Here is a 13,747-nt window from a genome sequence, read left to right as displayed (position 1 = left end):
CTCGCCCCAAGAACTATTAGTAGCAAAAACAGATGCTCTGAATATTACAGGGCTTATCAGAGTAGAAAGCAGCATTATCAGGGAGGATTGAATGGCTCAGGGATTTGCTAATGAGCTCAGAGCCTTTCACTTCTAGGTCACTGGTTCAAAACCTCCTTGAGCCAGTAGCAAGCGACTGTTATCACCATCTGCTTGCTTGCTTTTTTTAGTGGCCTCTAGAAATAATTTTGTAATAAACCCGTGTTTAGGGCAGGGAAAGCTGCTTACTAGGGTCTCAGATATGTACCGAAACGTAGGGGTCACTGTTACTTGAGAACTACTGTGGCATTTCTGAGAAACCTTCTGCCCCCGTACATATTTAGAGTTTCAGTGTATGAAACACTGGCCGGAAATAGACATTACAACAGAAAAGGGTCAGGTTTTTTTTTAAAAAAAGTTATCTGTGTCACATTCTCATCCGATGAGGGAGAAAATTAGTTTGGTTTGCATTTTAAAATGAACCTACGTAATTCACACTTTCGGTAACACTAATTGTGCTATGGGAAAACTTTTCTATCAATCTGAGTCAAAAACTGTGAAGACATTCAGCTGTTCATACATAAATGCAACAAGCACTTTGTGTAAGAGACTCAGGGGCATTTCTAGGAGCTGGGCAGGTTGCCCCTCGCCAAGGGTGCAGGCTTGTGTGTGCGTGCAAAAATCATGCCTCTCCACTCTAGCTTGGAGTGGCTAGGAGCCTGCTCAGCCATCCAAACGTTCTCCAGTTTGCTCCTCCGCTGTTTGGGGAGGGCACCAATATTTCTCCTTGCCAAGGGTTTAAGGGATGGGGGTTGCCGACACAACTCCTTGCAATGGGACACTGATACAGCTCCTTGCCAAGGGTGCAAAGGAGCCTAGGTACTCCTCTGAACACACTAGAAAGTTTTTATAGAATCATAGAATTGCAAAGTTGGAAGGGGCCTTGAGGGTCATCTGGTCCATCCCTCTGCAATGCAGGAATCCTTCCCACAGCCGTCCCTGGGTGGGCTCGAACCTTCTAGACACATCAAGTAATGAAACCAGAGTCTCAAGAGCTCAACATTTGCTGTAATGCACTGCAGGTCTGCCTGCTCTTCTTGGGCAACTCCAGCTCTCAAATATAATTCATGGCACCAAGACCAAGCCACTCTGATTTTTTTCCTTCGTTCTACCTTCTTTCAGACAACCCCTCGCAGGTTGGCAGTGTTTCTGTCACGATAAGAGTGCTGGATGTGAATGACAACGCTCCAGAATTCTCCAGATTCTACGAGGCTTTTGTATGTGAAAATGCCAAAGCTGGACAGGTGAGAGAAGCTAAGAAAAACTGTATATGGCACCATCTTTTGTGTGAATACTCCACTGTATAGCCTGAGCTTACAAAATTAGAGAGAGGGACCCAGGGCTATTTTTTTTCAGGGGGAACTTGCCAGAATTCAGTTCTGACACCTCTCAGGTGGGTGCAATTGCCATTCTAAGAGAAAGAGGGAGGCATTCATGGTGAGTTCCGGCACCTCTTTTTCTAGAAAACTAGCACTGTGTGGACCCATGAATTAATGTTTTGTGCAATGCCAGCATAGTAGTGGCTCCTAATATTGTAGCTTCAGAGCTACCAGTGAGTTGAGGAATAATGGTGGGTGAACTAGCAGGATGCCAGAGAAGACCCTTTAACTTGGATCAGCTAAGTCATTGTGTCCTTTTCACTTCCAGGGGCATTATGCAGGCCTTGGGGTGCAGGTACTGCCAGGGCATGGAGTTTGTTTAACAGCTACCTGTGTTCCTGGGCTGGATAGTCGAAAGAACTATTGAGAATTTGTTTTGACTCCATTTTAGCTCATTTCTCACTACCCAGTGCAGTTCTGCATATTTCATTCACAGCTACATCTGCAAGAAATCACATATATTAACCTTTCTCTGACATTCTCCATGGTTAATGTTTACTGTGAAGGTGTCCCCACATGGTCCTGTTTTATATTTAGATACATGTTGAAACAACACTTTTTCTTTTCTCCTTTTACAGTCCAAAATGCAGTTAAATACAAATCTGACCATGCAAGCAGCCTTCATATGAAAATACAGAATGAGTGATTTACCTCCCTCTTTCTCTTGCAATTTTTGGCAGCATGCAAGTCTTTGAGTTGCATCCAATGGATGCACTAACCCAAGGCAGCTCGTCCAACCAGTCTGTCTCTTCCCCTCATCCTCACCTCCTGCAGCCTGAAAACCCAACTCCAGAAAGCTGGAGAATAAACAGTGGTTGTACAGAACAGCAGTTGAAGGGGGTGGGGAGTAGCCTGAAACCAGGCAGAGAGGTCTCATGGCAGCAGAGCTGGAGCAAGATCTCTCTGCTTGATTCCAGCCAATTCCCCTCTCCCACTGCAGCTGCATTACAGGGCAGCCCCCACCATTCAGCCCCCCTCGGACTCTCAGAAGAAGGTTTGTAGTGAAGCTCAGGGCAGGAGGAGGGAAGAGAAAGTTGAGTTGCATGAGGTGCCTTCATGCTCACACAACCATTGGGTACAACCCTTTGGAATTGCAAGGCTCTTCTTCAAGCAGAAGTTGTGTCTAGGAGGTATAATCATAGCTGTCAACCCTCTGTTTTTTTTGTGGGAAACCCCCTTATTTCAATCCATTTCCCACTGCTATCCCAGATAGCAAATTTCCCAGATTTCAAAGCAGCTCCTCTCCCTCCTTGCTGGCCAGGGAGGCTCCACTCGATGCCCCCCCCCCCCGCAAACGAGCAGCCAACGGCCGCCCGGTAAAACGCCTTGCTTGGCGGCTGGCCGCTCGCTCACTTGCCAAGTGCTGCCGGAAATCGCCTCTGCGCATGCCCGGGCATGCGTAGAACCGATTTCCGGTGCCGCTCTGCCCATGTCTGGGCACCGGAAATCACTTCTGTGCATGTCCAATTTCCGGTGCCCAAACATGCGGACATGGGCAGCCTGGCACCAGTGCCCCGGACATGGGCAGAGCCGGCACCGGAAGTCCAGACATGCGCAGAAGTGACTTCCGGTGCCACGCCGCTGAGTGAGGCTGCTGATCCCTTATTTTCCAATCCGTAAATTGACAGCTATGGGTATAATCTCTCCTAGAGTTACATGCAAAGTTTCTTTAGGCTGGAGTCCTATGATCCTCAGAGCCATGAGCTATTTCAGATCTTCCTCCCTGAGAGATGGAGACAGATCTTAAAAGCCTCCCACTCCATAACCTCAGCAGCTCTTGCCTTATCAAGGTCAAAGCTCCAGTGTCATAGACTCAGAATTGCAGAGTTGGAAGGGACCACAAGCAATGCAGGAATCTTTTGCCCGATGTGGGCCTCAAACCCATGACTCTGAGGTTAAGAGTCTCAAGCTCTACCCACTGAGCTATCAGAAAGGGGGCGTGCTTGGGAAGGTTCACAGGCACGCCAGGGATTGAACCTGCGACCTCCTACACACAAAGCATAGGCTCCGTCTCCTGTCTATGGGACATCCAAATGTTAATTTGCCCTTCTCATATTTTAGCCAGCTTAGGTTCACCCATTCTGTTTTTAATCATTTCGCTCACCATTGATTCTGGCAGCATATTGATTACCTTCATAGATCCCTGCTCCCTCAACAAGATGAATCTGGGCTTGGCTTCACTTTCCAGTGTAATCCTGAAACAGAGCTTTCTCCTGCACTGGAGCTCATCAGACCCTTTGTTTTGCTCTCCCCTCCTACAGCTGATTCAGACAGTGAGCGCGATTGACCAGGACGACCCACAAGAGGGACAGCACTTCTACTATAGCTTGGCTCCTGAGGCAGCTAACAACCCCAACTTTACTCTAAGGGACAATCAAGGTAATTGGAGCAGACACCCATTTGCTTCGCTAACTAACGTCTTCTGCAATGAGTTGGTCTTGGGAGGCTTGGACTTAGCACTGCATCACGAGACTGCCACTGCAAATGATGCCAAGTGACACCTGCTCCTTAAGGGCAGCAATAAAATGACATATTATTTTACACTTTGAACAGTTAATACAGAAATTTCTCCCTGTGTACATTTTTCTCAGTGACAGGTTCTCTTATTTTGAGGAAATGTGCCAATGTCATGCAAATTCAAGCCTTGTTGTCATGCTCATGGGCACCTTCTCTGAATGGTACCCTGCTCAAAATGCTTTAAAGGTCAGGCTTATAACTGGAATTGCAGGGGAAATCTAGGGGGTTATTATTTGGCTCTTTCCCCACCCCCCACCCAGAGCACAGAAAAACAGCATTTCCTAGGTACTTCAGAAGAAACGAGGAGTTTGCGTGACCAGGCGCAGTCCCCCCCCCCAACTCTGGGAGCCAGATCTCAGTTCAAGGAAAACACATGACAACATATTTGGGATTAAAATGGCCACAACTTTATTAAATTTCAGGTGGCTTAGGCATTGGGCGATATCCCTCTCAACCCCCCAGCTGGGGGTCTGAGGCAAGACAGTGTCAATCGGGAATATGGGGACACTCAGGGCCGGATTTAGGTTTGATGAGGCCCTAAGCTACTGAAGGTAATGGGGCCCTTTATATGTCCAGCTGTCCTTTGTCAACAACAAATTGTCACTGTTTTTTTGTGTTGAATATATGCTATATGGTAATTTATGGACCTAATAGGTCCATACACAACGACAAAACACTGTTGCTGTATTGTAGGTTTTATTTTATTCATTTTTTATATTATATTTCGGAAATGTACACCCAGTTGTTGTTGTCCTTTAATTTTTTTGGGGGGGGCCAAGAGAGTGGGGCCTTAAGCTATAGCTTGTTTAGCTTATACGTAAATTCAGCACGGGGGACACTGCTGGCCCCCCTCCTGCATTGCTGAGGGGAGCTCAATGGCCCACTGCTGTACACTTGTGGTGAGAGGCAACCCTCTAACGGGGAACCCTGTTATCGCCGCTGCAAAAAAAGGGTGAGCCACCACAGCACCCCTTCCTCAGTTGTTGGACTAAAGGATTCCAACCAAGGCCTAAAACTGCCAAATTTGTGACAATTGCTCTGCCAAACCTGCAGAGCAGAGGAAATTCCTTCCTGGCTCTGCAAAACAGCAATCTGACCATAGCAACGCCCATGAACCTGGAAACGAAAAAGGTCAGCCTGGGGGGGGGGGAGAGATACAATTAGAGGAAGGACTGGGTGGGTGATGCTCTGGGGCTGGCTGTGCTGCAGCCGTCAGCGCGGGCCCCCTTTTATCCTCTAAGAGTGGACTGGAGTGAAGCTTGCTCAATCCTGGTCTGCACCTCTTGCCCAGTCCCACAGAGAGGCCAATTTGAAAAGGGGTTTTTGGCAGAAAAACACTGTGGCACCCAAGGGGAGTGGGGTGCAGCAGTGTGGCTGCAAGAGGATGGCGGGGCCGGACACCAGGCTGCAAACCTCGCCCACTGCCAGACCCAGTGAGCAGATACTTCCAACTGCATGTGTAGAGAGAAGCATACAGTTGGAATGCCAAGTACAGTGGTACCTCACAAGACAAATGCCTCGCGCAACAAAAAACTCACAAGACGAAAGCGTTTTGCATTGCGTGAGGGACTCGCAAGACGAGGGTTTCTATGGCTGCCACTTCGTCTTGCGAAGCGCGGCCATAGAATGTAGCGCGGGAAGGCGGCAAAGGAAGATCAGCTGTCAGCACGGGAAGCTGACAGATGATCTTCCTTTGCTGCCTTCCCTTGCTACAGCTGTTTCCCTGGCTTGCCAAGCAGGTGGCGACAAGCCCCAGCAAGCAGCGCCCAGAGCCGAAGCGCGACAGGCACTGCTTGCCGGGGCTTGCCAAGGCAGGCGGTGACAAGGGATTGGAGAAGCACTTCTCTGATTCCCCCGTCCAATGTCTGCTCTGTGGAGGTGCGGGGGGGGGGAGAGAAGTGGAGAGGAAGGGATCTTTACTCTCCGTTTCTCCCCCCCCCCCAGCTGGGAAAGGCATCGGACAGGGGATCGGAGAAGTGCTTCTCTGAAGACCTGTCCAATGCTCCCGGGTGTCCGCGACGTGGCGGCTGGGGGAGAAGCGGAGAATAAGGATCCTTAGTCTCCGCTTCTCCCCGCACACAGCCGGCATCGGACAGGGCTTCGGAGAAGGTGCAGCACTTCTCCGAAGCCCCGTCCGATGCTCCCGGGTGTCCGGGGCGTGGCGGCTGGGGGAGAAGCAGAGAATAAGGATCCTTATTCTCCGCTTCTCTCCCCCCCCCCCCCGGTCGCCTCGCACAGAGCCAGCATCGGACGCAGGGATGCAGCTGGTTGCACTTCTGGCTGCATCCCTGCGCTCCGCCTTCTCGCCCGCCCCCGCTGGGCTCCCTGCTTCTTCCAGCCGTGAGGTCTCCCTGGAAGAAGCAGGGAGCCCAGCGGTGGTGGCGGCGGTGGGTGAGAAGGCGGAGCGCATGGATGCAGCTGCAGCCAAGGAGAAGGCAGGCGGCAAACAGCCCCGGCAAGCAGCGCCCGCTGCGCTTCGGCTCGGGGGGCTGGCGGTGGCAGCGGCACTTGCTCTCTTGGCTCAGGGAAGGCAGGCAGGCAGCAACAGCCCCAGAGCCAATAGGAACTGCCTGCCTGCCTTCCCCGAGCCAAGAGAGCAAGTGCCGCTGCCACCGCCAGCCCCCCAGAGCCCATAGGAACGCATTGATTAAATTTCAATGCATTCCTATGGGAAACCGCGACTCGCAAGACGAATTTTTCGTAGGACGAATTGACTCATGGAACAAATTAAATTTGTCTTGTGAGGTACCACTGTAGAATGCAAGAGGACCTCTGTATAATATGCCTTAGGAGTGTCCTCTTCCAAGATACTGCATTCCATTTTACCCCACCCAGTGCAAGTCAACCAGAATGTTCAGTCATCAGTGGCCTGTTTTGAGGGTGTTTTGCCTCCCCCCCCTCTCTCTCTTTTTACAATATATATTATTAATAATTTCAAGTATAATTTGATACTTTTGCGCCTGGTGCATGGGTAGTGCCATTTCGGACTTACTTATTTCTTACACTTTTATATTGCCCACCCAGCCAAGTTCTCTGAGCAGTTTGCATAAACCATAAAATAAAATTCACAATAGAACACTTAAGGCCACATCTCCATTTACTCCGGCTTCCACAGCTGCCATGCAACACGTAACATTAGCCACAGTTCATATCTACCAGTACCTTATAGTTTCTTGAGACATACTGCTGTTTGATGCTTTTTCCTCGGTTCCCTCTGATTTGAAAATGTAAGCAACACACTCCCTGCAGTTAAGCTGAGGTGTGTGCATTTGAGACAGTCATTGTGTTATGTGCAGATGACATCACACACAGATGACAACTTCACGAATAAGAATTTGGAGGGGGGCTGCAGGTGCAGGGAAACCTATCAGGTGAGGACACCCACACACCCTCTTTAATGCATACAACCATGTACACATGCGACTTAAAACTCGCCAGGGGAAAGCTGCCTCTCTTGCATTTTATACTGCTAATTCATACATAGCCCGAAATAAAACCACAGAAGCCTAGCAAAACAAACTAAAACCAGCACCAAACACTAGCGAAAACCATTAAAACACAGCAAAAGGGAACTTGGTACAAAAACAGAAGCACCTACCAGTAATAGATCATTATTAAAAGGACTGGCACTCCGAGAATTGCATTTGCTGTTAGAATGGTATGGAATGGGCTGGCATAGAAATAAACAGCACTGCAGCATCACCTAGTGGTGAAGACAATCTTCATAACATTAAGAAAAGCAGGGGGAGTAGAGATTGATGAAGCCTCCAGTTATTTTGCGGATGGTGGTGTGGTCTAAACCACTGAGCCTAGGGCTTGCCGATCGGAAGGTCGGCAGTTCAAATCCCCGTGACAAGGTGAGCTCCCGTTGCTCGGTCCCAGCTCCTGCCCACCTAGCAGTTTGAAAGCACGTCAAAATGCAAGTAGATAAATAGGTACCACTCCGGCGGGAAGGTAAACAGTGTTTCCATGCTCTGCTCTGGTTTCGCCAGAAGCGGCTTAGTCATGCTGGCCACATGACCCGGAAAAACTGTCTGTGGACAAACGCAGGCTCCCTCGGCCTGTAAAATGAGATGAGCGCCGCAACCCCATAGTCGTTCGCGACTGGACTTAACTGTCAGGGGCCCTTTACCTTTTTTTAGCATCACCTAGTGGTGAAAACAATCTTCATAACATTAGGAAAAGCAGGGGGAGTAGAGATTTATGAAGCCTCCAGTTATCTCCATGTACATCAAATCAGTTCACCTTGCTGAAAAGGAACATAGAATGTTCAGGTTATCTTCTTCTCAAGAGAAGATTTGTAATTTTCACATAGGTAAGTTTTTCTTTGGGTGGTTGGAGCGCTATTCCGTTTAGCTTTTGCCCATTGCAATAGTGATTCTATTACATACCTCCTCTGAAAGGCTGATCAGTGTGTGACTGTGAATGCTGTACACTGATGATCCTCCACTTCTTTTTCACCCAGTCCCTCCCTCCCTCTAAGCAGGGCCGGCCCTACCATTAAGCAAAGTAAGTTGGCTTCCTCATGCAGCTGTTTTTTGGAATTTAAGAAAGGGCAACAAAATTATTAATCAATTAATTTAGGGGGCGGTTGTTTTGTTTTTTTTTGTTTTAACTGCTAGAGAGTTTTAGAAGCATTTCTGGTATTTTCTGCCTCAGGTGCGAAAACAACTTGGCCAGCCTTGCATACTACACCCAAGGTACCACTTGCTTCTCTGCCTCAGGCAGCAAAATGTCTTGGGCTGCCCCCCCCCTGCCTCTTAAATTCAGAGGATAGATATGAATGCAGTCCTCTTCATTGTAGAAACCTGGGCATTCGGTAGAACAAAGGAATAATGTAATTATTCAGAGAAATCTGCATATTAAATGTTTTGGAAAAAATCTAAATATTAGCAGATCTTCCCTCTTTAGATAACAAAATGAAAATCTACTTCAGTAAGTAAGAGGTGTCTTCTTGCATCAGCATGTTCTAGCACTAAGCTGCCCATATCAGTTATTTTGAAACGGCTGCCACAGTTTCCAGGGCATTGCCTTGCTGGAACACACTGTGACCTTGTCTTCCTTTTTTGAACATGAGTTGCTGATGAGGTTGAAAGAAACCATCACTACAGCATTGGGTGACCCAGGCTCACTTCATCCTTGAGGCACTGTGTTAAGAGAGAGAAATTTGGGGAGAATTCTCAGTATCAGATGTACTCCCTACCACCACCACCAAACAAACAGGTGGTGTAATTTGGAGTGACAGCAATAACTGAATTGCTGTTCCTTGGGTGTTTTTTGTTTTTTGAAGAGCAGTTTTCAAGCACGGCCATTGTATCAGTCACAAGAGCAGATATTGGTCCTGACCTCTGGCACTTAAATGTTCATTTAAACATTGAACCCTTGTCAAATTTCAAATTGGGGGGGGGGAATCTCAGAACAGTGAATCAGGAAAATGTTTGGTTTTAGAAATGCTAGATGTTAGAATAAAATAGAAACTTTGGTATTTACTACTTTATAATCAATAGAGCGATTAAAATAAAATTTCCCAAAAAATGGGGCAGGAGAGTTTTTGGTGGAACTACCACTGTTTCTTAAGTCTTGGTGGGTTGTGCCTCTCCTCCCCCCCCCTTCTACATTCTCTCCCTCTGGGAGGGAAATACGTCCCCCATCTCTTAGGCTGATATAGTTTCTGGTTGTGTTTGGAGGCATGTAAGGCTTAACAAGGGAATTTAGGATCCTAGAGATCCTTGCTGGCCCCAGACTGGTCTTCAACCTGTCATTTTCAGCCCCAGGACAGGCAGGGCAGTGGAAACCTTTGCTGCTAACAAGAGAGGATCTCTGGTAACAGGGCCTCCCACTCTGCCCTCATTGAGAGAGGTCCAAAATATTCTATGGGCTCAAGAACTCCCTCCCTCCAGGATTTCACCCTGCACTGTATAATGCAAATACTCTTCAATAACTATCACTATAAAGTAGACCTAAACACTGATTGGCCCTCACCCAGAGTGCCAGAGTTGACTTTGCAAAAAGAAAAATCAATTTTCAAATGCATAAAAAGATCATTCTAGCTCGCAAAAGCATTTGTATATTTGTCCGCCCACTGTGTTGCAGCTGCCACCAAACTTCTAGCTCCCTTCGGTCAGGATCCGTGTCACTGCAGCTGAGCACCCATATTATATGGGTGCTGCCATCACTACTGACCACTATTGGCAAGGGATGTACCCTGGACAAGACTTATATGATCAGAACTCATGTCTGTTATTACCTGACCATGCCAAAGCAGGTTGTTTTGCTAGCAGTATTGGCAAGGAATGTATGGGTAGAGAATTGGCACAAGTAAACATTTTCCAACAGAGTAGATTTCAGTATATACAGTATTTAGAGATACCTACTTTTCATGCCAATTCGGTAGGGGAACGTCTGTGTCTCTTAAGTGATAGAATACTGCAATGGCCGCTATCCAGTGCTGAAACATAAAATAAGAGAGAGCGCTTTAGATTTCTGACATCCATGTCTTATCCCATCATGTTACTTGCAAACAATACTTATGGCATCAAATCACTGTGGCATCTTATCGTGCGCAAACAAGGTTTGGCACAAATGCATTGCACTTGAATTGTCAATCTGTCAACAAGCCTGGAAATTTCCATAGCGGTCGGTGCACCAGATGCCTGCCCTGACATTAAGCTTGTCAAAAAACAGGGGGGGGGGGTGGAAAGAGATAAATGCTCCTAACCTCTAAGAAACCACCTTGGTTTGCTTTTCATCCTGCTTAGCCACCAGGAGACTTTGACAATAAATCTAGCTAAACTCCAGCTCAACCCCAAGCCCTCTCCTTCGGTCAACTGTACACCCTCCAACATCTGAGAAAGTGGAATCACAAGTTTTATAGTAGAGAGAGAAAAGGGTCTAAATTTAGTGTGCATGTCAGAAATCTTGCAAATCCTAGTATCTTGGGGCTGTGTGTTTCTCTAGCATTTTGTCATATGCTTCATCTTCTCTCCTCTGCCCACATTCACACAAGGTAAGCAACACAGCAGCAGCAGGCCAAAGTAAATATAGTGTTCTAAATTTATGGATCCAAGGCAAAATAGCATCTACCTCCAATTGATTTTCCCCCCTTTACATTGAAAATCAATATTGACATCTTTTATTTTCCCCCACCTTCTAGACAACACAGCTTGGATTTTAACCAGGAGATCAGGCTTCCGGCAGCATGAGCAGAATATATTTTACCTTCCTATCCTGATAGTTGATAATGGACGCCCCATGCTGAGTAGCACCGGGACAGTAACCATTCACGTTTGCAGCTGCGACGACAAGGGTCTTGTGATGTCCTGCAATGCAGAGGCCTATGTGCTCCCTGTCAGCCTGAGTAGAGGAGCTCTTATTGCCATTCTAGCCTGCATCTTTGTCTTGCTAGGTAAGTATACATATCATTTCTTAAACTAAGAGTAACACCATCTGTTCTTCAGGCACAATAGAGGCGGCTACCGTACTTACTAGAATGCAGTGCCAATAAAAGCAATGTTCTAAAAATAGCCAAGCTTTGAAATGGCTTTCTCATTAACGTTTTGTATAAAGTAGTGTTCTTAGTTGATTTGACTTTTATTTGATTTAGGGCATGTTCCAGCCACTTCCAGGTACATTCAGTTTTGCTACCGTAACCCTAGCCAATAGCTACAATAATTCACCGTTGTATGGGGTGGCAAGTGGCTTGTTTGGCCTTGAAAGTGGCCATGGGCATTTTGGGCATCCTGTTTTTCAAGCTGCAATTGACATTTCCCTTTTCATGAAAACTGGGTTATGTTCACAGTGTTAATGAGACCTTCAAAAAAATGCCTGCTTGGAACTAGAAGCGATCTGCAAAACTCAACTGACCTTTCCATGAACTAGATATAACTGAGAAGGTAAATGCAGCAAGCACTCGTCCTTAAGAATTAGCACAGAATGAGGTAGCAGATACCCCCAGGGTAAAATCTACATCCCTCAATACTGCTTGCTTTAAGTCTAATGCTGCTGCATCCATCCTAAAATATTGCCCAGTCCTGCCACTTACATGCTGTTTTTGGTTTGCTTTGTCTTTTGCCACCATGGATGTTGCTGCTATTTCAAGGGCAAGAATGGTCGGTGGGAGAGGGTGGGTAGCATCTGTTGTGGAGGCCTTCAGCTTTGACTGAGGGACATTGTGATGCTGACTGTGCTCTAAAAGTCTTGCATTTTGGCTTCCTCCCCTCTAGTGCTGGTACTGCTGATCTTGTCCATGAGAAGGCACAGGAAGCAGCCGTATATCATTGACGAAGACGAGAACATCCATGAGAACATCGTGCGGTACGACGACGAGGGAGGTGGGGAGGAAGACACAGAGGCCTTTGACATCGCAGCCCTGTGGAACCCGAGGGAGGCTCAAGTGGTGCTGAAGAGCAGGCAGGACATGATGCCGGAAATCGAAAGCCTCTCCAGATACGTTCCTCAAGCCTGCACGATGGACAGCAGCGTTCATAGCTATGTGTTGGCCAAGCTCTACGAAGCCGATATGGACCTCTGGGCACCTCCCTTTGACTCTCTCCAGACGTACATGTTTGAGGGCAACGGCTCCGTGGCAGAGTCGCTCAGTTCCTTGCAGTCTGCGTCTACGGACTCAGAGCAGAGCTACGACTATCTGACGGACTGGGGGCCCCGCTTCAAAAAGCTGGCCGAAATGTACGGTGCCACAGAAGGGAACGGGGCCCTTTGGTAACAAAGAGGCGAAGGCAGAGTACTACTCGGGTACTCGGCACAGCCATCCGAATTTGTACTCAATCAGATATTGAGGACACAGGCGAGGTGGCCTCCTACAAATAGCAATATGGTGCTTGAGGGAGAATGCAGAAGAGGAGTGGAAATAAATAAGAGCTCTCTCTGGAACAGCTTTACTCAGTTACATTAAGCTACATTTGTAAACGACAAGAAACAGAAAAGAAAAGGGGTGGGGTGGGGTGGGAGCATTTCCTGGGTGGTTCTTTATTTTAATGGCTACACTTGAAAGCTGCACTCCTGAAATAGAATGACACTATTCATGACAGCTTATTATGTTCTTTGCATCTGGGTGCAAAGACCCGTAATTTTCAGTTCTTGAGGAAATTGTCTGCAGAAAGCCTTCCCCGGTGGAGGATGCCCTCCTTTCCTATCTCGGTTTACAAAGCGGTCGCTTGCTGGCAAATTCAAGAAGGCACAAGACAATAGAACAAAAACATGAAACTGGGGGGGTTTCTGTCACCAGCAAGAGTCCTTCAGCTCCCTAAAAAGGGGCCTGGCTTTTGCAATCTTGCACAGCAGAAGAGTCTGAGTGATGGGATGTGGGAAGCGGTTGAATGCACTTCAACTTGAATAACAACTGACCTGTGTGTCATATGCATTAATACTAATATCAAATTAATGTATTTTGAGTCTCCTCGGCTTTTAAAAACTGTGACCCGAAATTAAACCAGGCGGGAGGGGGGGAGAGAGACACCTCTTTTTGCACTGTCGATGTTTCTTCCACGTGCCAAATGTGAAAATCAGATACAACCAGTGAAAGCCAAATAAAGAAAAGAAAATTATATGATAACCATATGGGGTTAAGAGGGGCTTTCCCAAACTATGCGAGATCAAACTGAGGGAAGTTTACACTGTAGGTAACCTACTTGAACAAATGCAGTATTATAGAGGAATAAATGGATGTAATAAATATTCCATATATAAGTTTTGTATATTTGTTAATAATTTTGGTAATAAATATAATGTGCTGGATACAGTACAGTACCTTAGAA

The 13,747-nt window shown here is 47.1% G+C and overlaps 1 protein-coding gene across 1 annotated transcript in view; it reads left to right on the top strand.

Annotated features, from left to right (window-relative positions):
* Positions 1-12,910, top strand: part of CDH20 (cadherin 20) — a 49,352-nt gene extending 36,442 nt beyond the window's left edge. Inside the window, exons 8-11 of the mRNA XM_035125527.2 lie at positions 1,201-1,322; positions 3,719-3,836; positions 11,128-11,379; positions 12,197-12,910. Of these exons, the coding sequence (XP_034981418.2) occupies positions 1,201-1,322; positions 3,719-3,836; positions 11,128-11,379; positions 12,197-12,696 (992 nt within the window). The 3' untranslated portion in view covers positions 12,697-12,910. The remainder of the gene's footprint in view (positions 1-1,200; positions 1,323-3,718; positions 3,837-11,127; positions 11,380-12,196) is intronic.
* The last annotated feature ends 837 nt before the right edge of the window (positions 12,911-13,747 follow it).

The sequence above is a fragment of the Zootoca vivipara genome, chromosome 8 (genome assembly GCF_963506605.1).
Source record: "Zootoca vivipara chromosome 8, rZooViv1.1, whole genome shotgun sequence".
NCBI lineage: Eukaryota > Metazoa > Chordata > Lepidosauria > Squamata > Lacertidae > Zootoca > Zootoca vivipara.
Note: the sequence above shows the minus strand (reverse complement) of the source record. Positions and strands in the feature narration are given on the sequence as shown.